The 27,770-nt window shown below is 40.1% G+C and overlaps 1 protein-coding gene and 1 non-coding gene across 4 annotated transcripts in view; one reads left to right on the top strand and one right to left on the bottom strand.

Annotated features, from left to right (window-relative positions):
• The first annotated feature begins 2,178 nt into the window (after positions 1-2,178).
• LOC135493249 (glycine receptor subunit alpha-4-like) overlaps positions 2,179-27,770 on the top strand; it is a 32,626-nt gene continuing 7,034 nt past the window's right edge. The window contains exons 1-5 of one of the 3 annotated variants that reach the window (XM_064780387.1): positions 2,179-2,230; positions 19,977-20,069; positions 20,498-20,521; positions 21,900-21,991; positions 27,361-27,428. In XM_064780387.1, the coding sequence (XP_064636457.1) occupies positions 20,008-20,069; positions 20,498-20,521; positions 21,900-21,991; positions 27,361-27,428 (246 nt within the window). In that variant the 5' untranslated portion in view covers positions 2,179-2,230; positions 19,977-20,007. Of the gene's footprint in view, positions 2,231-15,615; positions 15,721-19,976; positions 20,070-20,497; positions 20,522-21,899; positions 21,992-27,360; positions 27,429-27,770 lie in introns of those variants that run through there. The other 2 variants (XM_064780385.1, XM_064780386.1) reach the window with 2 other exon arrangements.
• Trnag-ucc (transfer RNA glycine (anticodon UCC)) lies at positions 23,223-23,294 on the bottom strand. Its single transcript has one exon. It is a non-coding gene; the product is annotated as a tRNA-Gly (tRNA).

The raw sequence follows: 27,770 nt of genomic DNA, 5'->3' as shown, positions 1-27,770 counted from the left end.
TAGGCAAATATGATCGGAGCATGTTGAAAGTGAGTTGCTTCCGTGACCGTGGTTGATTGAAGTTGTCTTTCAGTGGTATGTTCATCCGTGAATGGTTCAAATGGAACTAGCTGTATTTCGTCGGGAAGTCCATGATAGTGCTGCTGAAGATGACATAGACATGCTTCTAACTTGCCGTTATCTACTTTGAAATACAGTAGTCAAGGGTCGCCGATGATCTAGAGTCGCCGATGAGTCAACCATATACACGGCGGTACCTCTGCATTTCTGTCTGTGAGCCACCTAACTGCTACCAACTGATCTCCTTATCCAAGAGTATCTAAGTTGCAGGCACTGTTCATGCTCTTCTTTGAATTTAATTCTAATCCTCACGATTGATTTAATGAAATCGAATATTACAATAATAAAGTACTACAAAGCAGTGTACAATACTGTGTGACACTATAACGATTTGGATATCACATTTTTGTTGTTGTTTGAATATTGAAAAGCCAGGTAAGCACTGACCAAAAAAATCAACGAAGTGTTCTAAAAATTTTAATCTTCTGCCAAAAATGGTGATGATGCTTCCCATTGAAGCTGATGCGAAAGTATTCTTCACGTACACGTTTTCACTAAGACCACGGATGCAGTAGCTGGTTGGTATTCGTAACATTGGGAACCCGATTCTAGTTACCGGCTTAAAATAACACCTGACTGGTCATTCCGCAAGTTAGCAATATCATCTGTGCTGTAAACTCGTTCGAAGATATCGGCAACAGGGGTTGTTTAAACCATCGCATTCCCTTGATATATTTGACCGTCGCATCAGATATTCAGTTGAGTTAGCATCACGCAGACATTTGATACGCTACCTCTTATCATTTGAGTGAATTCTGCAGTATTTTAATTACTAAATGCTTCTTTCAGATTCGTACTGCATGTTTTCTCAATTAGTTGTGTCTATGGTGTGACTCTTACAAAGGAATACCAAGGCGTGCTAGAAATTCAGCAAGAATGTCTGCAGAAAAAAACGTACATGTATAACTTAAAAACAGCTCTCTTACACTTCCAGAGCATTATTGATCCAACCTCAGTAAAGAAAGATTGGTCCCGTTGAACACAGATGTCGTTCTTTTCTGTTTAATATTTTTTTTGACAACGTGAATATTGAGATAGTAAAACATTTACCAACATCGCGTGTTCATCGGGCAATCGGACGTGAAGGATGCGAGTACAATAAAGTTTTGACATGCCAATAAAAGCTAGCGTAAAAACACTGAACATTTTAGGCTGTTGCAGTGCACTCTAATGTGGCATCGTCGTGGTTTTTACCCATTCTCTCAAAATGAAAAAGTTCCTTTGACTACTTTTGCACTAGATCTTCAATTTCAAATGCAAATTTCCAGCTGTCTGAAGTAATGTACAGATATTCAGAGACGATTCTACCTGCCACTATCAGCTTCAGCACCATTATACTACAACGATGTGTGTGTCTGAAAATACGTTTAGTACCAGTCAGTCATTGTTGACCACTGCACCATTCATTTGCGATGTCGGTAAAGTTATCTTCTTGACTGTCTAAGTCATTGAAAAGGCCTATTAACATGTATTATCAGTGTTCTTGCGACCAGACAATGACTAAGACAGTCGCGAATAGTCACCAACTCAAAACTGCTGCAACACCAGGAGAACAATCGCGTAAAAGGCGAAACGTACGCCAGTTTGCGAGATTTAGAAAAAAATAGCCACTGCTGTATCGCGTATCCAACGAGATGAAAGCAAAGACACCGGTCGGGTCTTCCTCAGCCACAGTATAAAACCAGATTAGTTGCGAGATTTACGTTTAGCAGGACAAGCACCATTACGCCATAACTTTTTGCTTTCAACCCGACCCTCGAAAATGCAACTCCTGGTCATCATTGCTGGAGCAATCGATTCAACTAGACGTCAGCTGAACTGTATAACGCCAGGCGGGCTAGCTTGTGGCTCAGTTACCGGCCCGCTGGCAGCAGGGGCGGTCACGAGCTTTCTGCGATGGATCATACTTTATCACGGGACAAACTATCTATCGATTCTGTTTAATGGTGGATGATATTGTGCCTGATTCGCGGTTTTATAAGGTAAAGCGAGTTAGATTACCTTTTCTCCTTTTCTTTTTTAGATGTGGGCAAAAGCACATTACTTCAAAGTAATGTGTTTTGATGTAAGTTATTTGACTTAACAGAAAAAGACTTCAGCACTAAACTAGGTATAGTAAAGCTTGACACTCTATTTCGTTTATACTTAAAGGGGTTTTATAGGCAGCAGCTAGGTAGGCAAGCTAACGTTACACGAAGTCGCCAATAGGGGTCTCTCCTCTCTCACAGTACGTCAAAACTAGTCATACTTTGAGGAATGTAATGACCCAATGCAGTTATTGTGCATAGCCACCCGAACATCGCCAGTTTAACTTCCCGGGTCCTGCATATAGTCCTCTTTTAAGTTGTAATAGCCAATGTGTAACATCCATGTTGCTGATATCACGAAGAAGGATATATTGGTTCCTAAGCATCTTTGTCGTTGGTGAACAGGAACCATTAACCCTCTGACGAGATGTAGGAGAAGCCTGATGTCAGGATGCTACTATTATGCATCGCAAGTACATTGCACATGTATATATGAGACAGGCAATTACGGATGATGCTCAATTCCTCCCCTTCGTCATACTGAACTCTGCAGCCGCCACCCATACTGAAGCGCGCTGTCTGGAAGCTCAGCAATGTCAATACATTGAGGCTAAAGATGACTTTTCATCGAATTCAGTTCGAAATCACACAACATCATCCAATCAAATTACTAGTATATATTTCATAATGCGAGTGATAATATTCGATCAGTAATTCCGTATACATCCTATAGTTCACAAACGTATCCCTGGATTGTGTGCCCTATTGTGTCCATCATTCCCGGGGGCACATTCCACATGGCGAGAAAAATATTGGGGTCATGAAAGTTGTTGGGCTCTCCGCGTGTCCATCGGTCGAAATAGTCGAGTTCGATTCCTGATGACTGCCAGTAAAATTTATTTCTCTTGTTGCGCAGTCCTCCAAGAAATACCCAAGTCATCTTGTCAGGAATATAGATTATCTGAAACATCACCATTATCAATATTAGACACGATTCTAAAGTGAAGGCAAAGCTTAAGGTCCCGGAGAGCGTCTGAGCATGGTTTGTGTCTGAGCTGGGGAACGTTATAAGATACTTATTACAACATAGTATTTAGGAATCTCAGGAAATCAACACAAGGCAAACGAATGACAGACAATTCGATCGTTTGTTTTCAAACATAATTTTCAAATCATTTTTTCTCTTTTGTCAGCTAAAATACAAACCTTCGTGAAGAATTTATATAAAATATCGAATTCGTTTCGGGTTTCAGGCTCAACCAACTTTCCGCCATATTTGGTCCTACAAACATTCGAGGCAATGTTAAAGGACGCCATTGAGATCGTTGAGTGAATGTAACACTTAGAACCATGGTAGTCTCCAACTGTACGATATGGCAAAGGACAGTCTGCAATTGATAATAAAACATATCTTGTATCCTCAACATGTTGAAGCGCATACTTCTTGTCAAATTCGCTGAGGCTTGTTTCATGCGGAGCTACGTCTCTGAACCAAACCACCAAACATGATTTACTAATTTCAGCCTGAGTCAATATGTAAATAAGAAAAGACTTGTGATGAATACATTTGTTTACATCGTATCATCTGACGTGGTGCTTGATTTTATCATACTACCTCTGACGAAGATACGCCTAACAGAAGACACTCGTTTTTATCCCAACTGTGATAAATGCTGAAGCCTCATGTAAAACAATCACGCGCCTATATTAATTCAATGTACTTGTGAACCAACATCGACGGCATAGAATAATCTGATAGCCTATCGCCATGAAATAATTTCTTCATGCCATCGTACATCATGTGTAAATGCTCACCATAAAGGAATATTAAGCTATCATGCACCATCATCATGCAATGTCAACTCGTTGAATGTTAAAAACAAATTTCTCGCTTTAAAATGTGTTTTTTTTACCTCTGTGAAGATAATATGTTTTTCTTGACGTCATTACGAACGGTTTGCCTGATGACATCTTATAACCATTGCATGTCACCATCCCAGCTGGTCCAGTCTTCCTTATGCTAATCCCGGTACAGCTGGGCTTAAGATGACACAGGAAAGCACAAAATGTGACTTTCTTTACGACCCTTGGCCCAATGTCATGGCTCCAATAAACGTTCCCCATTTCGAAATGAAGTGTGTAAAATCGTCCGTTCCGAATGTCCATTTTTGGTTAAACAGTTTCAGACCAGTGACGGAACGATCTCGTGCATCGTGGTACCATTAGATCAACAGCGCCGGTACGTCAGGAATTCTAGGTACACGCAGTTGGAGGGATCCAGAACAGTAGGCAAATATGATCGGAGCATGTTGAAAGTGAGTTGCTTCCCTGACCGTGGTTGATTGAAGTTGTCTTTCAATTGTATGTTCATTCGTGAATGGTTCAAATGGAACTAGCTGTATTTCGTCGGGAAGTCCATGATAGTGCTGCTGAAGATGACATAGACATGCTTCTAACTTGCCGTTATCTACTTTGAAATACAGTAGTCAAGGGTCGCCGATGATCTAGAGTCGCCGATGAGTCAACCATATACGCGGCGGCACCTCTGCATTTCTGTCTATGAGCCACCTAACTGCCACCAACTGATCTCCTTATCAAAGAGTATCTAAGTTGCAGGCACTTTATGATGCACTGTTCATGTTCTTCTTTGAACTTAATTCTAATCCTCACGATCGATTTAATGAAATCCATTATTACAATAATAAAGTACTATACAAAGCAGTGTACAATATTGTGTGTGTGTATATCGATTTGGATATCACATTTTGTGTGTTATTTGAATATTGAAAATCAAGGTAAGCACTGACAAAAAAAATCAACAAAGTGTTCTAAAAATCTAAATCTTCTGCCAAAAATGGTGATGATGCTTCCCATTGTAGCTAATGTGAAAGTATTCTTCACTTGCACGTTTTCACCAAGACCACGGATGCAGTAGCTGGTTGGTATTCGTAACATTGGGAACCCGATTCTAGTTACCGGCTTAAAATAACACCTGATTGGTCATTCCGCAAGTTAGCAATATCATCTGTGTTGTAAACTCGTTCGAAGATATCGGCAACAGGGGTTGTTTAAACCATCGCATTCCCTTGGTATATTCGACCCTCGCATCAGATATTCAGTTCAGTTAGCATCACGCAGACATTTGATACGCTACCTTTTATCATTTGAGTGAATTCTGCAGCATTTTAATTACTAAATGCTTCTTTCAGATTCGTACTGCATGTTTTCTCAATTAGTTGTGCCTATGGTGTGACTCTTACAAAGGAATACCAAGGCGTGCTAGAAATTCAGCAAGAATGCCCGCAGAAAAAAACGTACATGTATAACTTTATTGATCCAACCTCAGTAAAGAAAGATTGGTCCCGTTGAACACAGATGTCGTTCTTTTCTGTTTAATTTTTTTTTTGACTACGTGAATATTGAGATAGTAACACATTTACCAACATCGCGTGTTCATCGGGCAATCGGACGTGAAGGATGAGAGTACAATAAAGTTTTGACACGCCAATAAAAGCTAGCGTAAAACACTGAACATTTTAGGCTGTTGCAATGCACTCTAATGTGGCATCGTCATGGTTTTACCCATTCTCTCAAAATGAAAAAGCTCCTTTGACTACTTTTGCACTAGATCTTCAATTTCAAATGCAAATTTCCAGCTGTCTGAAGTAATGTACAGATATTCAGAGACGATTCTACCTGCCACTATCAGCTTCAGTACCATTATACTACAACGATGTGTGTCTCTGAAAATACGTTTTTGAAAAGGCCTATTAACATGTATTATCAGTGTTCCTGCGACCAGCCAATGACTAAGACAGTCGCGAATAGTCACTAACTCAAAACTGCTGCAACACCAGGAGAACAATCACGTAAAAGGCGAAACGTACGGCAGTTTGCGAGATTTAGAAAAAAATAGCCACTACTGTATCGCGTATCCAACGAGATGAAAGCAAAGACACATTTTAATTGGTCAATTCTCATGACCGGTCGGGTCTTCCTCAGCCACAGTATAAAACCAGATAAGTTGCGAGATTTACGTTTAGCAGGACAAGCACCATAACGCCATAACTTGTTGCTTTCAACCCGACCCTCGAAAATGCAACTCCTGGTCATCATTGCTGGAGCAATCGATTCAACTAGACGTCAGCTGAACTGTATAATGCCAGGCGGGCTAGCTTGTGGCTCAGTTACCGGCCCGCTGGCAGCAGTCACGAGCTTTCTGCGATGGATCATACTTTATCACGGGACAAACTATCTATCGATTCTGTTTAATGGTGGATGATATTGTGCCTGATTCGCGGTTTTATAAGGTAAAGCGAGTTAGATTACCTTTTCTCCTTTTCTTTTTTACATGTAAGCAAAAGCACATTACTTCAAAGCAATGTGTTTTGATGTTAGTTATTTGACTTAACAGAAAAAGACTTCAGCACTAAACTAGGTATAGTAAAGCTTGACACTCTATTTCGTTTATACTTAAAGGGGTTTATAGGCAGCAGCTAGGTAGGCAAGCTAACGTTACACGAAGTCGCCAATAGGGGTCTCTCCTCTCTCACAGTACGTCAAAACTAGTCATACTTTGAGGAATGTAATGACCCAATGCAGTTATTGTGCATAGCCACCCGAACATCGCCAGTTTAACTTCCCGGGTCCTGCATATAGTCCCCTTTTAAGTTGTAATAGCCAATGTGTAACATCCATGTTTCTGATATCACGAAGAAGGATATATTGGTTCCTAAGCATCTTTGTCGTTGGTGAACAGGAACCATTAACCCTCTGACGAGATGTAGGAGAAGCCTGATCTCAGGATGCTATACTATTATGCATCGCATACAGTAACAAGTACATTGCACGTGTATATATGAGACAGGCAAATACGGATGACGCTCAATTCCTCCCCTTCATCATACTGAACTCTGCAGCCGCCACCCATACTGAAGCGCGCTGTCTGGAAGCTCAGCAATGTCAATACATTGAGGCTAAAGATGCCTTTTCATCGAATTCAGTTCGAAATCACACAACATCATCCAATCAAATTACTAGTATATATTTCATAATGCAAGTGATAATATTCGATCAGTAATTTCGTATACATCCTATAGTTCACAAACGTATCCCTGAAGTCTGTGCCTGACACATGTGTCCATCAATCCCGGGGGCACATTCCACATGGCGAGAAATGTATTGGGGTTATGAAAGTTGTTGGGCTCTCCGCGTGTCCATCGGTCGAAATAGTCGAGTTCGATTCCTGATGACTGCCAGTAAAATTTATTTCTCTTGTTGCGCAGTCCTCCAAGAAATACCCAAGTTTTCTTGTCAGAAATACAGATTATCTGAAACATCACCATTATCAATATTAGACACGATTCTAAAGTGAAGGCAAAGCTTAAGGTCCCGGAGAGCGTCTGAGCATGGTTTGTGTCTGAGCTGGGGAACATTATAAGATACTTATTACAACATAGTATTTAGGAATCTCAGAAAATCAACACAAGGCAAACGAAGGACAGACAATTCGATTTTTTGTTTTCAAACATAATTTTCAAATCATTTTTTCTCTTTTGTCAGCTAAAATACAAACCTTCGTGAAGAATTTATATAAAATATCGAATTCGTTTCGGGTTTCAGGCTCAACCAACTTTCCGCCATATTTGGTCCTACAAACATTCGAGGCAATGTTAAAGGACGCAATTGAGATCGTTGAGTGAATGTAACATTTAGAACCATGGTAGTCTCCAACTGTACGATATGGCAAAGGACAGTCTGCAATTGATAATAAAAACATATCTTGTATCCTCAACATGTTGAAGCGCATACTTCTTGTCAAATTCGCTGAGGCTTGTTTCATGCGGAGCTACGTCTCTGAACCAAACCACCAAACATGATTTACTAATTTCAGCCTGAGTCAATATGTAAAGAAGAAAAGACTTGTGATGAATACATTTGTGTATGGTGCTGCTCCCCAATTTCGAGTCATCCCCAATTTCGCGAAAACCCGTTTTTTCCCGTTTTCTCGCGCGTCACTTCGTTTCCAGAGAAGAAATTTTCTGATTTTTGATTTTCATTTCGTTCCGCAAAGAAAGCGCCCAAAATGCGTCCTAAACAGGCAAGCAATTCTCTAATTACGTTCAAAACACTGGGTCAATACCTAGGATCATGCACACTACACAGAAACACAACAATCAGTCGCGCATGCGCAATACCCGCGAAAATGGGGAGCCGCTTCGGATTTGTTTTGGTCTGCATCGATCTTTCAGTGAGCGATTTCAAGATTAATTCACGCTAAAAACATCCACGCAGCACCCCAGATATTTCGTTATTGATCTCAAATTTCGTAATAAATAAGCTTTTGCGTGTATGGAATCGCTGGAAGCTAGTAAATCTGCACTTAGTGATAAGACCCGCGAAAACTGGCTCCTACATGATACATCGTATCATCTGACGTGGTGCTTGATTTTATCATACTACCTCTGACGAAGATACGCCTAACAGAAGACACTCGTTTTTATCCCAACTGTGATAAATGCTGAAGCCTCATGTAAAACAATCACGCGCCTATATTAATTCAATGTACTTATAAACCAACATCGACGGCATAGAATACTCTGATAGCCTATCAGCATGAAATAATTTCTTCATGCAATCGTACATCATGCGTAAATGCTCACCATAAAGGAATATCTGTAAGCTATCATGCACCATCATCATGCAATGTCAACTCGTTGAATGTTAAAAACAAATTTCTCGCTTTAAAATGTGTTTTTTTACCTCTGTGAAGATAATATGTTTTTCTTGACGTCATTACGAACGGTTTGCCTGATGACATCTTATAACCATTGCATGTCACCATCCCAGCTGGTCCAGTCTTCCTTATGCTAATCCCGGTACAGCTGGGCTTAAGATGACACAGGAAAGCACAAAATGTGACTTTCTTTACGACCCTTGGCCCAATGTCATGGCTCCAATAAACGTTCCCCATTTCGAAATGAAGTGTGTAAAATCGTCCGTTCCGAATGTCCATTTTTGGTTAAACAGTTTCAGACCAGTGACGGAACGATCTCGTGGATCGTGGTACCATTAGATCAACAGCGCCGGTACCTCAGGAATTCTAGGTACACGCAGTTGGAGGGATCCAGAACAGTAGGCAAATATGATCGGAGCATGTTGAAAGTGAGTTGCTTCCGTGACCGTGGTTGATTGAAGTTTTCTTTCAATTGTATGTTCATTCGTGAAAAATGGAACTAGCTGTATTTCGTCGGGAAGTCCATGATAGTGTCTGTGAGCCACCGAACTGCTACCAATTGATCTCCTTATCCAAGAGTATCTAAGTTGCAGGCACTGTTCATGCTCTTCTTTGAACTTAATTCTAATCCTCACGATCGATTTAATGAAATCCACAATAATAAAGTACTATACAAAGCAGTGTACAATATTGTGTGTGTGTATATCGATTTGGATATCACATTTTGTGTGTTGTTTGAATATTGAAAATCAAGGTAAGCACTGACCAAAAAAATCAACGAAGTGTTCTAAAAATCTAAATCTTCTCCCAAAAATGGTGATGATGCTTCCCATTGTAGCTAATGTGAAAGTATTCTTCACTTGCACGTTTTCACCAAGACCACGGATGCAGTAGCTGGTTGGTATTCGTAACATTGGGAACCCGATTCTAGTTACCGGCTTAAAATAACACCTGATTGGTCATTCCGCAAGTTAGCAATATCATCTGTGTTGTAAACTCGTTCGAAGATATCGGCAACAGGGGTTGTTTAAACCATCGCATTCCCTTGGTATATTCGACCCTCGCATCAGATATTCAGTTGAGTTAGCATCACGCAGACATTTGATACGCTACCTCTTATCATTTGAGTGAATTCTGCAGCATTTTAATTACTAAATGCTTCTTTCAGATTCGTACTGCATGTTTTCTCAATTAGTTGTGTCTATGGTGTGACTCTTACAAAGGAATACCAAGGCGTGCTAGAAATTCAGCAAGAATGTCTGCAGAAAAAAACGTACATGTATAACTTAAAAACAGCTCTCTCACACTTCCTGAGCATTATTGATCCAACCTCAGTAAAGAAAGATTGGTCCCGTTGAACACAGATGTCGTTCTTTTCTGTTTAATTTTTTTTTTTGACAACGTGAATATTGAGATAGTAAAACATTTACCAACATCGCGTGTTCATCGGGCAATCGGACGTGAAGGATGCGAGTACAATAAAGTTTTGACACGCCAATAAAAGCTAGCGTAAAACACTGAACATTTTAGGCTGTTGCAGTGCACTCTAATGTGGCATCGTCGTGGTTTTTACCCATTCTCTCAAAATGAAAAAGCTCCTTTGACTACTTTTGCACTAGATCTTCAATTTCAAATGCAAATTTCCAGCTGTCTGAAGTAATGTACAGATATTCAGAGACGATTCTACCTGCCACTATCAGCTTCAGCACCATTATACTACAACGATGTGTGTCTCTGAAAATACGTTTAGTACCAGTCAGTCATTGTTAACCACTGCACCATTCATTTGCGATATCTTCTTGACTGTCTAAGTCATTGAAAAGGCCTATTAACATGTATTATCAGTGTTCCTGCGACCAGCCAATGACTAAGACAGTCGCGAATAGTCACCAACTCAAAACTGCTGCAACACCAGGAGAACAATCACGTAAAAGGCGAAACGTACGGCAGTTTGCGAGATTTAGAAAAAAATAGCCACTACTGTATCGCGTATCCAACGAGATGAAAGCAAAGACACATTTTAATTGGTCAATTTTCATGACCAGTCGGGTCTTCCTCAGCCACAGTTTATAAAACCAGATTAGTTGCGAGATTTACGTTTAGCAGGCCAAGCGCCATAACGCCATAACTTGTTGCTTTCAATCCGACCCTCGAAAATGCAACTCCTGGTCATCATTGCTGGAGCAATCGATTCAACTAGACGTCAGCTGAACTGTATAACGCCAGGCGGGCTAGCTTGTGGCTCAGTTACCGGCCCGCTGGCAGCAGGGGCGGTCACGAGCTTTCTGCGATGGATCATACTTTATCACGGGACAAACTATCTATCGATTCTGTTTAATGGTGGATGATATTGTGCCTGATTCGCGGTTTTATAAGGTAAAGCGAGTTAGATTACCTTTTCTCCTTTTCTTTTTTAGATGTGGGCAAAAGCACATTACTTCAAAGTAATGTGTTTTGATGTAAGTTATTTGACTTAACAGAAAAAGTCTTCAGCACTAAACTAGGTATAGTAAAGCTTGACACTCTATTTCGTTTATACTAAAAGGGGTTTTATAGGCAGCAGCTAGGTAGGCAAGCTAACGTTACACGAAGTCGCCAATAGGGGTCTCTCCTCTCTCACAGTACGTCAAAACTAGTCATACTTTGAGGAATGTAATGACCCAATGCCGTTATTGTGCATAGCCACCCGAACATCGCCAGTTTAACTTCCCGGGTCCTGCATATAGTCCTCTTTTAAGTTGTAATAGCCAATGTGTAACATCCATGTTGCTGATATCACGAAGAAGGATATATTGGTTCCTAAGCATCTTTGTCGTTGGTGAACAGGAACCATTAACCCTCTGACAAGATGTAGGAGAAGCCTGATCTCAGGATGCTACTATTATGCATCGCATACAGTAACAAGTACATTGCACGTGTATATATGAGACAGGCAATTACGGATGATGCTCAATTCCTCCCCTTCGTCATACTGAACTCTGCAGCCGCCACCCATACTGAAGCGCGCTGTCTGGAAGCTCAGCAATGTCAATACATTGAGGCTAAAGATGACTTTTCATCGAATTCAGTTCGAAATCACACAACATCATCCAATCAAATTACTAGTATATATTTCATAATGCGAGTGATAATATTCGATCAGTAATTTCGTATACATCCTATAGTTCACAAACGTATCCCTGGATTGTGTGCCCGACATATGTGTCCATCAATCCCGGGGGCACATTCCTCATGGCGAGAAATGTATTGGGGTTATGAAAGTTGTTGGGCTCTCCGCGTGTCCATCGGTCGAAATAGTCGAGTTCGATTCCTGATGACTGCCAGTAAAATTTATTTCTCTTATTGCGCAGTCCTCCAAGAAATATCCTAGTTGTCTTGTCAGGAATACAGATTATCTGAAACATCACCATTATCAATATCAGACACGATTCTAAAGTGAAGGCAAAGCTTAAGGTCCCGGAGAGCGTCTGAGCATGGTTTGTGTCTGAGCTGGGGAACATTATAAGATACTTATTACAACATAGTATTTAGGAATCTCAGGAAATCAACACAAGGAAAACGAATGACAGACAATTCGATCGTTTGTTTTCAAACATAATTTTCAAATCATTTTTTTCTATTTTGTCAGGTAAAATACAAACCTTCGTGAAGAATTTATATAAAATATCGAATTCGTTTCGGGTTTCAGGCTCAACCAACTTTCCGCCATATTTGGTCCTACAAACATTCGAGGTAATGTTAAAGGACGCCATTGAGATCGTTGAGTGAATGTAACATTTAGAACCATGGTAGTCTCCAACTGTACGATATGGCAAAGGACAGTCTGCAATTGATAATAAAACATATCTTGTATCCTCAACATGTTGAAGCGCATACTTCTTGTCAAATTCGCTGAGGCTTGTTTCATGCGGAGCTACGTCTCTGAAACAAACCACCAAACATGATTTGCTAATTTCAGCCTGAGTCAATATGTAAAGAAGAAAAGACTTAGTGATGAATACATTTGTGTACATCGTATCATCTGACGTGGTGCTTGATTTTATCATACTACCTCTGACGAAGATACGCCTAACAGAAGACACTCGTTTTTATCCCAACTGTGATAAATGCTGAAGCCTCATGTAAAACAATCACGCGCATATATTAATTCAATGTACTTGTGAACCAACATCGACGGCATAGAATAATCTGATAGCCTATTAGCATGAAATAATTTCTTCATGCCATCGTACATCATGCGTAAATGCTCACCATAAAGGAATATTAAGCTATCATGCACCATCATCATGCAATGTCAACTCGTTGAATGTTAAAAACAAATTTCTCGCTTTAAAATGTGTTTTTTTTACCTCTGTGAAGATAATATGTTTTTCTTGACGTCATTACGAACGGTTTGCCTGATGACATCTTATAACCATTGCATGTCATCATCCCAGCTGGTCCAGTCTTCCTTATGCTAATCCCGGTACAGCTGGGGTTAAGATGACATAGGAAAGCACAAAATATGACTTTCTTTACGACCCATGGCCCAATGTCATGGCTCCAATAAACGTTCCCCATTTCGAAATCAAGTGTGTAAAATCGTCCGTTCCGAATGTCCATTTTTGGCTAAACAAGGTTTCAGACCTGTGACGGAACGATCTCGTGCATCGTGGTACCATTAGATCAACAGCGCCGGTACCTCAGGAATTCTCGGTACACGCAGTTGGAGGGATCCAGAACAGTAGGCAAATATGATCGGAGCTTGTTGAAAGTGAGTTGCTTCCCTGACCGTGGTTGATTGAAGTTGTCTTTCAGTTGTATGTTCATTCGTGAATGGTTCAAATGGAACTAGCTGTATTTCGTCGGGAAGTCCATGATAGTGCTGCTGAAGATGACATAGACATGCTTCTAACTTGCCGTTATCTACTTTGAAATACAGTAGTCAAGGGTCGCCGATGATCTAGAGTCGCCGATGAGTCAATCATATACGCGGCGGTACCTCTGCATTTCTGTCTGTGAGCCACCTAACTGCTACCAACTGATCTCCTTATCCAAGAGTATCTAAGTTGCAGGCACTGTTCATGCTCTTCTTTGAATTTAATTCTAATCCTCACGATTGATTTAATGAAATCGAATATTACAATAATAAAGTACTACAAAGCAGTGTACAATACTGTGTGACACTATAACGATTTGGATATCACATTTTTGTTGTTGTTTGAATATTGAAAGCAAGGTAAGCACTGACCAAAAAAAAATCAACGATGTGTTCTAAAAATCTAAATCTTCTGCCAAAAATGGTGATGATGCTTCCCATTGTAGCTAATGTGAAAGTATTCTTCACTTGCACGTTTTCACAAAGACCACGGATGCAGTAGCTGGTTGGTATTCGTAACATTGGGAACCCGATTCTAGTTACCAGCTTAAAATAACACCTGATTGGCCTTTCCGCAAGTTAGCCATATCATCTGTGCTGAAAACTCGTTCGAAGATATCGGCAACAGGGGTTGTTTAAACCTTCGCATTCCCTTGATATATTCGACCTTCGCATCAGATATTCAGTTCAGTTAGTATCACGCAGACATTTGATACGCTACCTCTTATCAGAAAAATACTTTTGAGTGAATTCTGCAGTATTTTAATTACTAAATGCTTCTTTCAGATTCGTACTGCATGTTTTCTCAATTAGTTGTGTCTATGGTGTGACTCTTACAAAGGAATACCAAGGCGTGCTAGAAATTCAGCAAGAATGTCTGCAGAAAAAAACGTACATGTATAACTTAAAAACAGCTCTCTTACACTTCCAGAGCATTATTGATCCAACCTCAGTAAAGAAAGATTGGTCCCGTTGAACACAGATGTCGTTCTTTTCTGTTTAATATTTTTTTTAACAACGTGAATATTGAGATAGTAAAACATTTACCAACATCGCGTGTTCATCGGGCAATCGGACGTGAAGGATGCGAGTACAATAAAGTTTTGACATGCCAATAAAAGCTAGCGTAAAAACACTGAACATTTTAGGCTGTCGCAGTGCACTCTAATGTGGCATCGTCGTGGTTTTTACCCATTCTCTCAAAATGAAAAAGCTCCTTTGACTACTTTTGCACTAGATCTTCAATTTCAAATGCAAATTTCCAGCTGTCTGAAGTAATGTACAGATATTCAGAGACGATTCTACCTGCCACTATCAGCTTCAGCACCATTATACTACAACGATGTGTGTCTCTGAAAATACGTTTAGTACCAGTCAGTCATTGTTGACCACTGCACCATTCATTTGCGATGTCTGTAAAGTTATCTTCTTGACTGTCTAAGTCATTGGAAAGGCCTATTAACATGTATTATCAGTGTTCCTGCGACCAGCCAATGACTAAGACAGTCGCGAATAGTCACCAACTCAAAACTGCTGCAACACCAGGAGAACAATCGCGTAAAAGGCGAAACGTACGCCAGTTTGCGAGATTTAGAAAAAAATAGCCACTACTGTATCGCGTATCCAACGAGATGAAAGCAAAGACACCGGTCGGGTCTTCCTCAGCCACAGTATAAAACCAGATTAGTTGCGCGATTTACGTTTAGCAGGACAAGCACCATTACGCCATAACTTTTTGCTTTCAACCCGACCCTCGAAAATGCAACTCCTGGTCATCATTGCTGGAGCAATCGATTCAACTAGACGTCAGCTGAACTGCATAACGCCAGGCGGGCTAGCTTGTGGCTCAGTTACCGGCCCGCTGGCAGCAGGGGCGGTCACGAGCTTTCTGCGATGGATCATACTTTATCACGGGACAAACTATCTATCGATTCTGTTTAATGGTGGATGATATTGTGCCTGATTCGCGGTTTTATAAGGTAAAGCGAGTTAGATTACCTTTTCTCCTTTTCTTTTTTAGATGTGGGCAAAAGCACATTACTTCAAAGTAATGTGTTTTGATGTTAGTTATTTGACTTAACAGAAAAAGACTTCAGCACTAAACTAGGTATAGTAAAGCTTGACACTCTATTTCGTTTATACTTAAAGGGGTTTTATAGGCAGCAGCTAGGTAGGCAAGCTAACGTTACACGAAGTCGCCAATAGGGGTCTCTCCTCTCTCACAGTACGTCAAAACTAGTCATACTTTGAGGAATGTAATGACCCAATGCAGTTATTGTGCATAGTCACCCGAACATCGCCAGTTTAACTTCCCGGGTCCTGCATATAGTCCCCTTTTAAGTTGTAATAGCCAATGTGTAACATCCATGTTGCTGATATCACGAAGAAGGATATATTGGTTCCTAAGCATCTTTGTCGTTGGTGAACAGGAACCATTAACCCTCTGACGAGATGTAGGAGAAGCCTGATGTCAGGATGCTACTATTATGCATTGCAAGTACATTGCACATGTATATATACGACAGGCAATTACGGATGATGCTCAATTCCTCCCCTTCGTCATACTGAACTCTGCAGCCGCCACCCATACTGAAGCGCGCTGTCTGGAAGCTCAGCAATGTCAATACATTGAGGCTAAAGATGACTTTTCATCGAATTCAGTTCGAAATCACACAACATCATCCAATCAAATTACTAGTATATATTTCATAATGCAAGTGATAATATTCGATCAGTTATTTCGTATACATCCTATAGTTCACAAACGTATCCCTGAATTCTGTCCCTGGCAAATGTGTCCATCATTCCCGGGGGCACATTCCACATGGCGAGAAATGTTTTGTGGTCATGAAAGTTGTTGGGCTCTCCGCGTGTCCATCGGTCGAAATAGTCGAGTTCGATTCCTGATGACTGCCAGTAAAATTTATTTCTCTTGTTGCGCAGTCCTCCCAGAAATAACAAAGTCATCTTGTCAGGAATAAAGATTATCTGAAACATCACCATTATCAATATTAGACACGATTCTAAAGCGAAGGCAAAGCTTAAGGTCCCGGAGAGCGTCTGAGCATGGTTTGTGTCGGAGCTGGGGAACGTTATAAGATACTTATTACAACATAGTATTTAGGAATCTCAGGAAATCAACACAAGGCAAACGAATGACAGACAATTCGATCGTTTGTTTTCAAACATAATTTTCAAATCATTTTTTCTATTTTGTCAGCTAAAATACAAACCTTCCTGAAGAATCTATATAAAATATCGAATTCGTTTCGGGTTTCAGGCTCAACCAACTTTCTGCCATATTTGGTCCTACAAACATTCGAGGTAATGTCAAAGGACGCCATTGAGATCGTTGAGTGAATGTAACACTTAGAACCATGGTAGTCTCCAACTGTACGATATGGCAAAGGACAGTCTGCAATTGATAATAAAAACATATCTTGTATCCTCAACATGTCGAAGCGCATACTTCTTGTCAAATTCGCTGAGGCTTGTTTCATGCGGAGCTACGTCTCTGAACCAAACCACCAAACATGATTTACTAATTTCAGCCTGAGTCAATATGTAAAGAAGAAAAGACTTGTGATGAATACATTTGTGTATGGTGCTGCTCCCCAATTTCGAGTCATCCCCAATTTCGCGAAAACCCGTTTTTTCCCGTTTTCTCGCGCGTCACTTCGTTTCCAGAGAAGAAATTTTCTGATTTTTGATTTTCATTTCGTTCCGCAAAGAAAGCGCCCAAAATGCGTCCTAAACAGGCAAGCAATTCTCTAATTACGTTCAAAACACTGGGTCAATACCTAGGATCATGCACACTACACAGAAACACAACAATCAGTCGCGCATGCGCAATACCCGCGAAAATGGGGAGCCGCTTCGGATTTGTTTTGGTCTGCATCGATCTTTCAGTGAGCGATTTCAAGATTAATTCACGCTAAAAACATCCACGCAGCACCCCAGATATTTCGTTATTGATCTCAAATTTCGTAATAAATAAGCTTTTGCGTGTATGGAATCGCTGGAAGCTAGTAAATCTGCACTTAGTGATAAGACCCGCGAAAACTGGCTCCTACATGATACATCGTATCATCTGACGTGGTGCTTGATTTTATCATACTACCTCTGACGAAGATACGCCTAACAGAAGACACTCGTTTTTATCCCAACTGTGATAAATGCTGAAGCCTCATGTAAAACAATCACGCGCCTATATTAATTCAATGTACTTATAAACCAACATCGACGGCATAGAATACTCTGATAGCCTATCAGCATGAAATAATTTCTTCATGCCATCGTACATCATGCGTAAATGCTCACCATAAAGGAATATCTGTAAGCTATCATGCACCATCATCATGCAATGTCAACTCGTTGAATGTTAAAAACAAATTTCTCGCTTTAAAATGTGTTTTTTTTACCTCTGTGAAGATAATATGTTTTTCTTGACGTCATTACGAACGGTTTGCCTGATGACATCTTATAACCATTGCATGTCACCATCCCAGCTGGTCCAGTCTTCCTTATGCTAATCCCGGTACAGCTGGGCTTAAGATGACACAGGAAAGCACAAAATGTGACTTTCTTTACGACCCTTGGCCAAATGTCATGGCTCCAATAAACGTTCCCCATTTCGAAATGAAGTGTGTAAAATCGTCCGTTCCGAATGTCCATTTTTGGTTAAACAGTTTCAGACCAGTGACGGAACGATCTCGTGCATCGTGGTACCATTAGATCAACAGCGCCGGTACCTCAGGAATTCTAGGTACACGCAGTTGGAGGGATCCAGAACAGTAGGCAAATATGATCGGAGCATGTTGAAAGTGAGTTGCTTCCGTGACCGTGGTTGATTGAAGTTGTCTTTCAGTTGTATGTTCATTCGTGAATGGTTCAAATGGAACTAGCTGTATTTCGTCGGGAAGTCCATGATAGTGCTGCTGAAGATGACATAGACATGCTTCTAACTTGCCGTTATCTACTTTGAAATACAGTAGTCAAGGGTCGCCGATGATCTAGAGTCGCCGATGAGTCAACCATATACGCGGCGGTACCTCTGCATTTCTGTCTATGAGCCACCTAACTGCTACCAACTGATCTCCTTATCCAAGAGTATCTAAGTTGCAGGCAATTTATGATGCACTGTTCATGCTCTTCTTTGAATTTAATTCTTATCCTCACGATTGATTTAATGAAATCCATTATTACAATAATAAAGTACTATACAAAGCAGTGTACAATATTGTGTGTGTGTATATCGATTTGGATATCACATTTTGTGTGTTGTTTGAATATTGAAAAGCAAGGTAAGCACTGACCAAAAAAATCAACGAAGTGTTCTAAAAATCTAAATCTTCTGCCAAAAATGGTGATGATGCTTCCCATTGAAGCTGATGCGAAAGTATTCTTCACGTACACGTTTTCACTAAGACCACGGATGCAGTAGCTGGTTGGTATTCGTAACATTGGGAACCCGATTCTAGTTACCAGCTTAAAATAACACCTGATTGGCCATTCCGCAAGTTAGCCATATCGTCTGTGCTGAAAACTCGTTCGAAGATATCGGCAACAGGGGTTGTTTAAACCTTCGCATTCCCTTGATATATTCGACCTTCGCATCAGATATTCAGTTCAGTTAATATCACGCAGACATTTGATACGCCACATCTTATCAGAAAAAAACTTTTGAGTGAATTCTGCAGCATTGTAATTACTAAATGCTTCTTTCAGATTCGTACTGCATGTTTTCTCAATTAGTTGTGTCTATGGTGTGACTTTTACAAAGGAATACCAAGGCGTGCTAGAAATTCAGCAAGAATGTCTGCAGAAAAAAACGTACATGTACAACTTAAAAACAGCTATCTAACACTTCCAGAGCATTATTGATCCAACCTCAGTAAAGAAAGATTGGTCCCGTTGAACACAGATGTCGTTCTTTTCTGTTTAATATTGTTTTTGATTCATCGAATCAACCGCCGTCCTTGCATGGTTGTCGAGTAGAAGACACAACATAGTACATCGCCGTGTACATATCTGTGTACATCTACATGTGCTTCTGTTTTACCGGGTTTCTAATGAAAAGCGAGGCAACCAGGAGTGCGGACAGTCGATGTCATCGATTAACAAACTGAGAACTTATGGCACAGCTTCCGTTGTTGTTAGCTTGGAGGGTCCTCACTTTTGCTGATGTTCACGTTGTGATGTTAACATAAATAACAAATGCTTTTTTCCACTTCAGACTAGAAGTTTCACATAGAGACACAGACTCAATGATGTTGATCACTGCGATCCTCCTTCTGCTTCAACTTCATTATGGTTCTCCAAGCCTACGGTGAGTGGATTATATACCTGCAAGTTCATTGGAAATCAAGCCCTAGCCCAATGAAAATCATTTAAAACTCTTAGAAAAATAGGTTTTTGAGCTAATGTTTTTCTTTTCAGTTAAAAATATCTATGTGCCTATTTTGTTTACCAAATTAATAATAATTTTTTAAAAGCTAAAAAACCTTTCTATTAGAATGATTTTGGTCCAACAAAATCCGGCAGAAAAAACTCTGCTCCTTGACGACCACCCTGTTTAAGTTGCCATCCACTCAAAATCCTTGAACACAGACCAAAGAATATTCGTTATGTTCAGTCACGTTATGTTTAAAGAATTATTTTCCAACATATCCAGGGGGAAGCAACATAATATTCATTTGACCATGATTTCCTTTTGTAATTCCAAACCGAATGAGTTGAGATGTTTTGAGATTTCAGACGTGCAAATGCGACAAACTACCGGTAAATACAATCTTTATTTATTTGTATGATTGTGCTAGCATGGTTGATACATTGTATATAGATAGGCATGTGATAGAACCAATCGCAGTACCCATAGCAAAAGCATAAAAGAATGCATGTAAATATAGCCGTAGATAGAGTACGGAATGCTTCAGCATGTGAACTGTACATTTGGCAAAGTACAATTACAAGTAGAACGCGTGGATGCTGCTGCAGTTGGACCATAAACCATCTTTTTTATAGCTGGACTACATCTAAAGTTAATGGGTCTCCGTACGTTTACATACAAGTATACGCAAATGACATTTAGTTTTTTGATTCGCTATACACTTTTTTGAGTTAGTAGCTTTAAGCATGTAGCCATAAGCATTGCAGTTTTGCAATGCATTTAAAGATTAAACTTAGAAAATACATCACCCCAAATTTGTCGACATCGTCGCATCTGTTTGCGCTCTAAAATATTCATAACATTTGCACTATATGCTATCAAATTGGTCGATAGGTTTTAAAAGTGGTAATATTCATTTCATAACACAGTTGATGTCAAACGTGAAAAGGCAATATTGAAATACTTGCACTGGCTTCCGTCAATCTGGCTAAACTGAAGATGAAGGCATTTTCAATATAGAGCATTTGGACCTGATATTTTGGATGTAAAAAATACTACATGGAAAAGGTCATTTGGTGGATTAACTTATTTGTAGTTCTTCCCCTAAGAGGTATGGCAGTCAAGTACATTTGTATAGTCTTGTTGAAATTAATAGTCTCAATTGACCTGCAGTTAAATTGGGACCCGACATACGCTGGCGCAATATACTAGTACACGTACATGTATTTAAATACATGTGCCAACAACATGTTCGAGAACAAAAAATAAATTGAAATTTAAAAAATTGTGGAGCTTCCACAATTGCTAGTGTAAAGTACGTTTGTGTAAAATGTTTTTTGATTAAAAAAGAAATGCGTAGACATCCACTTATCAAAACAAAAATTGGAGAGATATCATTATTTTTTGGAGGAAAGCAAGTAGACTAGTTAATCCACTGATCTGCTGTTATAGTTCCCCTAGGGACAGACAGTATATTGTTTGACTATTTGAATAAGGCTACACTCTTTGAAATCAAGGTTTTGGACTTTTGAAAACATTTAAGAGGTTTTCAGCCAAACACAAATATGCAAACCGCAGAAGTTTTTCGGCGAAATCTCAAAAACCGTCATGGACTTTCAAATTTCTCAAAAACATCCGCGGATTGAATATTTGTGTTGGCCAAAAGACCTTGAAATGTTTTGATTTTTCTTCAGAAGCGCTAGCCTTTATTTCTGAGAGTATTTCTCATGTATAAATATACAATACAAGTAACTGCTTCTTTTCTTTCAGCATTGGCCTCAAAAATGAAACCCACGAAGAGTTCATACATCGATTACTTAAGACCGGCTACAATCCACACTTACGGCCAGGGTTGGAAATAGGTGAGTCCAGACACTTACTCATATCCAGAATCATTCTGATACTGTCAATGTCCCATCTAGGTCAAACCTGAAGGTCAAGGACATTAGCTTTTCTTAGGACGACAACCCCTTTAACAGCGTACTTTGTCACGACGAACCACAAACATACATGTGAAATCACCATGATACATGTAGTTTTGGCCATCTCTTCACTAATCCAATGGTTATCGCCCAGCAACATCGATGTTGTCTAGGTATTCTCCCAATGTCAGCACTAGCATGGCCTAACGTGTTCCCTACCCATCCGGATGGCCAAGGATGAAAGAAGGACGCGTCGTCCATATTAATCTTAACATTATTGACCAATCGAGGACGAGGAGCACTTTTTCCGCTCTCCTCCCGGAAATATATTTCTAGGAGTGCAGAAAACGTCACTTATTTGATATGTTGGAGGACGAAAGAAAGTAGGGCAAGGCAATCAAATGCGGCCGCGTCCATTTTCATAACCCATCTCCTCAAGTCCTTCAATCTGCATTGCAACGCTGACCAGAAAAGCAGGTTATCGTAATTGACTGTGCACCGGTTGCAAATGTACTGTAGCATTTCGTGTATCAGTATGGTACATTTTCTGGCTGGAGCTGTGAGAGCATGCTTTCTTCCTGTGGGTAGTAAATCCTACTATTGTAGGATCTTCTCGTAAATTTGTTTGTTGAAAACTTTTTCTAGGGTTTCTACAGCGGGGTAGACAGACGTTTTCAGCTGGGTTTTCTTACCCGGATCCCGGTTGTTGGCGACAACCCGGCAGCGCAATATCAGCGAATATTGCTCTGCCATGCTCTACAGGTTTCCGTGAGTAAAAGATAACCTAACCCTCTGTACGGCATGGCGAGAGCTTCATCTTGGTATGCAGAATCAATCCCCAGCATGGGTGGTTATCAGTCCGCTAAGAAAGCAGACATGATCCACCACTCGCAAGAAAAGCAACAGGTCTCGTGTACTCTGGTGATATCTTTATTTTCATTGCAAACGTGGAATACGATCTGATGTTAAAGTTCTATGAGGCATCTTTACCCTTGTGGGTTGACCCAACAGGCAGATGATTTTCGATACATCACATGTATGTATTAAGGGTCATCCCATCAGAAAATTGAAACGGGCAGTTTGCAAAACAATACAAATATTAGCAAGTATGCAGTATCTAATCTACTTGATATTGGTGAACAATTTATATCAACCAATGATTAAAAAAATATGCGCTAGCCGGGAATCGAACCCGGATCTAATGCTTGGAAGGCATCAATGCTAACCTTTACACCACCAGCGCCCGTTGATATAATGCTGCTTGCCCTGGAGAAAAAGCCTAGGCTATGCAATCTGTTTCTGCGACCTTTGCAAGGCTTTCTGTATTGGACATATCAGATTATCTATTTCATTGGTGATTCTGTCAACATAACGTCTGAGTCTTTTGCTACAGAAAACGGCACAGTCAGCAGATTGTGCGGAAGACCAAGTAGTCTATACATATAACAGCAATTGGAAAACGATTAGCCACTCTTAGCTAGCTGGGATATCTGCCAAGAAGAGATGGCATAGCTTTCAGTCGCTAAGAGTAATCGGGGCAACAACCAAGTCAAGAATGTTGCCAACAATCATCTACGATCCTAGAAAAAGTAATTGACAAGCATCTTGATACCATTTCCAACCATCTTTAATCATTGTACAAGCCGATGTGTCTGTCCGCTCTTCCACCGCTGCCACAAGGACAATGGAGTGATGGAAGAGCGGAATTAAGAGCAGACAGTGAAATGGATAGGTTACAGGTATTCAATAAAGCTACTCTTATCACAGCAAGAATTGATAGAAATACGAGAAAAAGCCTTATGTACATTCATCTCTGTTTCTCTTCTATTTCAATTATTTCCAAAGCTAGTAACACACGAGGGGCTAGAATGTGGCTTAATCATTTAAGGGTGATCTAAAATGTGATATTTTCTCATCATTTTTCTGTTAAATAAATTATATCAGACGCAACATTCTGACAGTTACATCCGTCATCTTTACAAATATACATGTGATTTAAAAGTGATATGAAGTAACTTTAAGAAATACAAATTTAGAATTTGGTATCGGAAAAATTTAACTGGTTAGGGAATTTTGCAGAACAAACGGCTTTACAATTCTGATGGGAAAGGGAAGGTTTTCATGGAATGCGATTTGAGAAGATTATCTTATGCTTTGGCTGAGAAACACATTTGGCAGATGTATCCGACTGGTAGCTCTTCGTTGGCCGATACCGCACATCCCTCTAGCGTCGTAAAGTAACCCACGGCCCAGACCAATCATGCCCACCCCACCAAGGAATTTTCAGATAATCAGTCCGGCGAAGCAGGACCACTTTAAGTACAGCAGATATTCGATTTCCTTTGGGTAATGAATAAAATAACGCTGGCCAAGCAGTGATTAGTCCATTAATCATGGCCATTGGCATGAGATTTCGAGTTCAAAACCAATACTTTTATTTATGAACTTGGGATCTTCACGCTGGCAGATTTTAATCCACTTAGTTGCGAGTATAAAACTAAATAAGTAGCATTTGCTTTGACGAGGTCGATGTGATAGGAAAACCTGACCGTGGAATGAAGTGTCATGACATAACGAATTCTATCATACACTTTAAATCTCTCAGGTTTCGTAAGGGATTTCTATGAAGAACCATACCTTAATTCGTCACCATACAATTGGGTAGGGCACTCTTTTCGGCAGGGATATCTAAAACTGCTACATCGGTAACATTATAACGTGGGAGCAAAATTAACATGATATCATGATGGATGCACACTGAAACAGTACTCTCTATAATGGGTGTTCCAGTGAGCGTGCGGGCCGGCACCTCCGCCAAATAAAGTAAACTTTTTTGTCTTATATGTCAATGCCTAAATATCAAAGAGATTTCATTTCCCGGCATGCCTTAGCGGAGACATGATTCTGAGACACTCGTGCAGTAGAACTGGTTGAACCTCCATGTTGTCTTCTGACATGAAAAATGGTGGTCGGTGCGTTGAGTTTTAACACTCGGGATATCATAAATATGATATGCAATGAATAGAAATACGCCAAGGGGATGATTGCACTGTGTGACTGGAAGTTGTGTCTGGACACGGACGATCCTCGGATTCACTCCAGTTGGTATAAGATGCTTGCCGATGAGGGCTTTTCTGCACCAGGTGTCAAAGCTAAAGTATGATGGCTTTCCAGTCGTAAAGGAGACGCTGTTGAAGTGTTGCTGTCAATTACTGATGTGCCAAGTGTGTGACATAAAACTTGTATCATTAGTCGAAAACATGAACCTCTATGACCTTTAATGATCGAGCAGCATGTTCGTTGCTATTATTGCTGTGGGATTGGTCATCGCGTTGCAAATAGCATCCCGCGAAGTTACTATTTATGGCTCACAAGGTCATTTGCATAAGATAGTGATGACGTTTTAGTCACGTGACAGTCGGACATCAACACTTATTTCTACGCATTTGAGCTTATTTCAAAGTCAATTATCTTTGACCCTGCATTGTTTTTAGCATGAATGATACCATAGAGTCAGAGAGAGAAATATTCAGAACAATTATGTAGTATTTCCAAAACTCGGACATGTGCCAGATTGAATCTAACTGTCCTAGTTAGAAAGCCTGAAGCCATTACGAAAACCGCATGTTTGTCCGACATTGCCTGTAATTCAGCGTTGGGGAAATAGAAGGCAGCAGCTGCAGTGACGTCATCTTCGCGGAATGCTATTGGTTCATGTAGCACGTGCTGTATCTCTATACTGAAAATCTTAAAACTGCTGTACATCACTGCTGGGCATTTATGGATTCTGGCCTATCCTGTAGTATAGGATGCCTTGGAGATTTCTGCACATTATTGACGCTATTGGCTTGGTTGCCCGGGCTCGAGTCGATTCTCTTGGAGTCAAGTCTGCATACTTCGTTCATCGTATTGGTATAGCCCACTGTGATTTTATTAGAGGAAACCTTGGGTGTGGGATTTATGATGATACCCTGTCACCCAAAATAGTATTGACAGTGCAAACATATTTTAAGTGTAAAAAATTCATGGTTAAGTATCAGAAGGCTGATTTCCATGCACATTCCTGGTAAGATACCGACAACACCAATGACAATGCGAAATATCTCAAACTGCTACTCAAAGCCGGTGGTTCTGGCCCGGGATGGCACGACAGGATCTGAAGCCCTCGAGATATGGCACAATAAGAGACATCGAATCCATCACTGTGTCCCGTCCCAGCACCCCCTTCCAATATCCAGCAATATTCCAAGCCTGATTTAAACATCAGTTCGACAACCCGAAAGGAATGCCCAAGAGTGAAGCAGTGTCGTTTGAATTGGATATCAGTTGTTCCCAATCTCTCTTGAGAGACACTTCATTGTTTCAATCCACTATCAACCCTGTTACTTAATTATGTTGGTTCTCAAACAAGCCATTGGCATATACACTTGGGTTAAGAGATGCAAATTTCCTTGTTGCTTGCAACTTGATTAGTGGTTCTGGCAATGGAGTAGCAATTATTGGGGTAGTTACTGTAATAGTTGGGGCGTTCGGCGTGCGGCTGAAAGAGCTAAATTGCCAGTTCAAATCACTTTCAAAATAATTCGAAGTATGTATGTATTTGTGCATGGACTGATTGTATTTTCATGAAGTACGATGACAAAGCATACTTCAGTATATATATGCATATCTCACTTTAACCGAATGATCCTTAAACTGAGCTTCGAAGCGGACAACATCAAAACACTTCATCACATACACATTAAACATTCAGAATCTACATGTAGTTTATATAAATCAGATAAAGACAAGAACTTTACCCTTGCCGACAGTGTATCGTCAGTGCATTATACTTGACGGTGCACCAAACCCGACGTCCCAACGTTTGAGTGCATGTGGCTTGCTTCATTATTTATAATTTCAACATGGATTTCATTTTCTCGTATCCTATTTGTTGCACCTCTATAAAGTATCCACAATTTTGAAAATTTATTGGCATATTGTGTTTCATTGTTCACGGTTGCGCATACTTTAAAATTTCTACATAACTGTTTTGGTGTATTACATTGTAGTAACTCTGAATACTTTAAAGACCAAAACTCCTTTAATCGCCATACATGCGTACGTTTACCATTATATAGTCATAACATTTGGCATCAAGCCCTCATCTACCCAAAGTCATATCACACCATTAAATAAGTATCCTACATAAATGTTTAAGCAGTCATATCGATTATATTTGTCAGCCATTGCATTTTTCATGTGCTATTTTTTGTTCCTTGTTTTCATTCATTGCACTTGTCATGTTGAGATTTTTTCTTTCGTTTCAGAGCAAGTTGACCGTATACTTGTTGGCGTCTACATCAATTCCTTCAGCGCCGTAGATGAGATCCATATGGTAAGACTCTTGTATAATTTTTTATCATCAAGTTATACTCAGGGATTTCTGAAAGCAGAATTTGAGATTAGTTCCGGTGGTATTATCCTATCAGGACATCATAATTCTGCGTCCCCGGCGTGATCATGTCCGATAGACCAATCAGAAGGCTCTTTGTGTGATTCGTTCACATCAAATTGGCTTAGTTCGGAAATGGACGAATGGTAAACAAATGCTGAAAACTGACTGATGAAAACAAAATAATTTCCATCTGATATGATTGATTGTAATAACGGAACAGAGAGCTTTTTTGTTCCTAATTCCCATCGCAGAGGAATAATTTGTTTGGAACTATCTCGGTGT

This window comes from Lineus longissimus, chromosome 9 (genome assembly GCF_910592395.1).
Source record: "Lineus longissimus chromosome 9, tnLinLong1.2, whole genome shotgun sequence".
NCBI lineage: Eukaryota > Metazoa > Nemertea > Pilidiophora > Heteronemertea > Lineidae > Lineus > Lineus longissimus.
The sequence above is the reverse complement of the archived record's forward strand: the minus strand, read 5'-3'. Positions and strand labels throughout refer to the sequence as shown.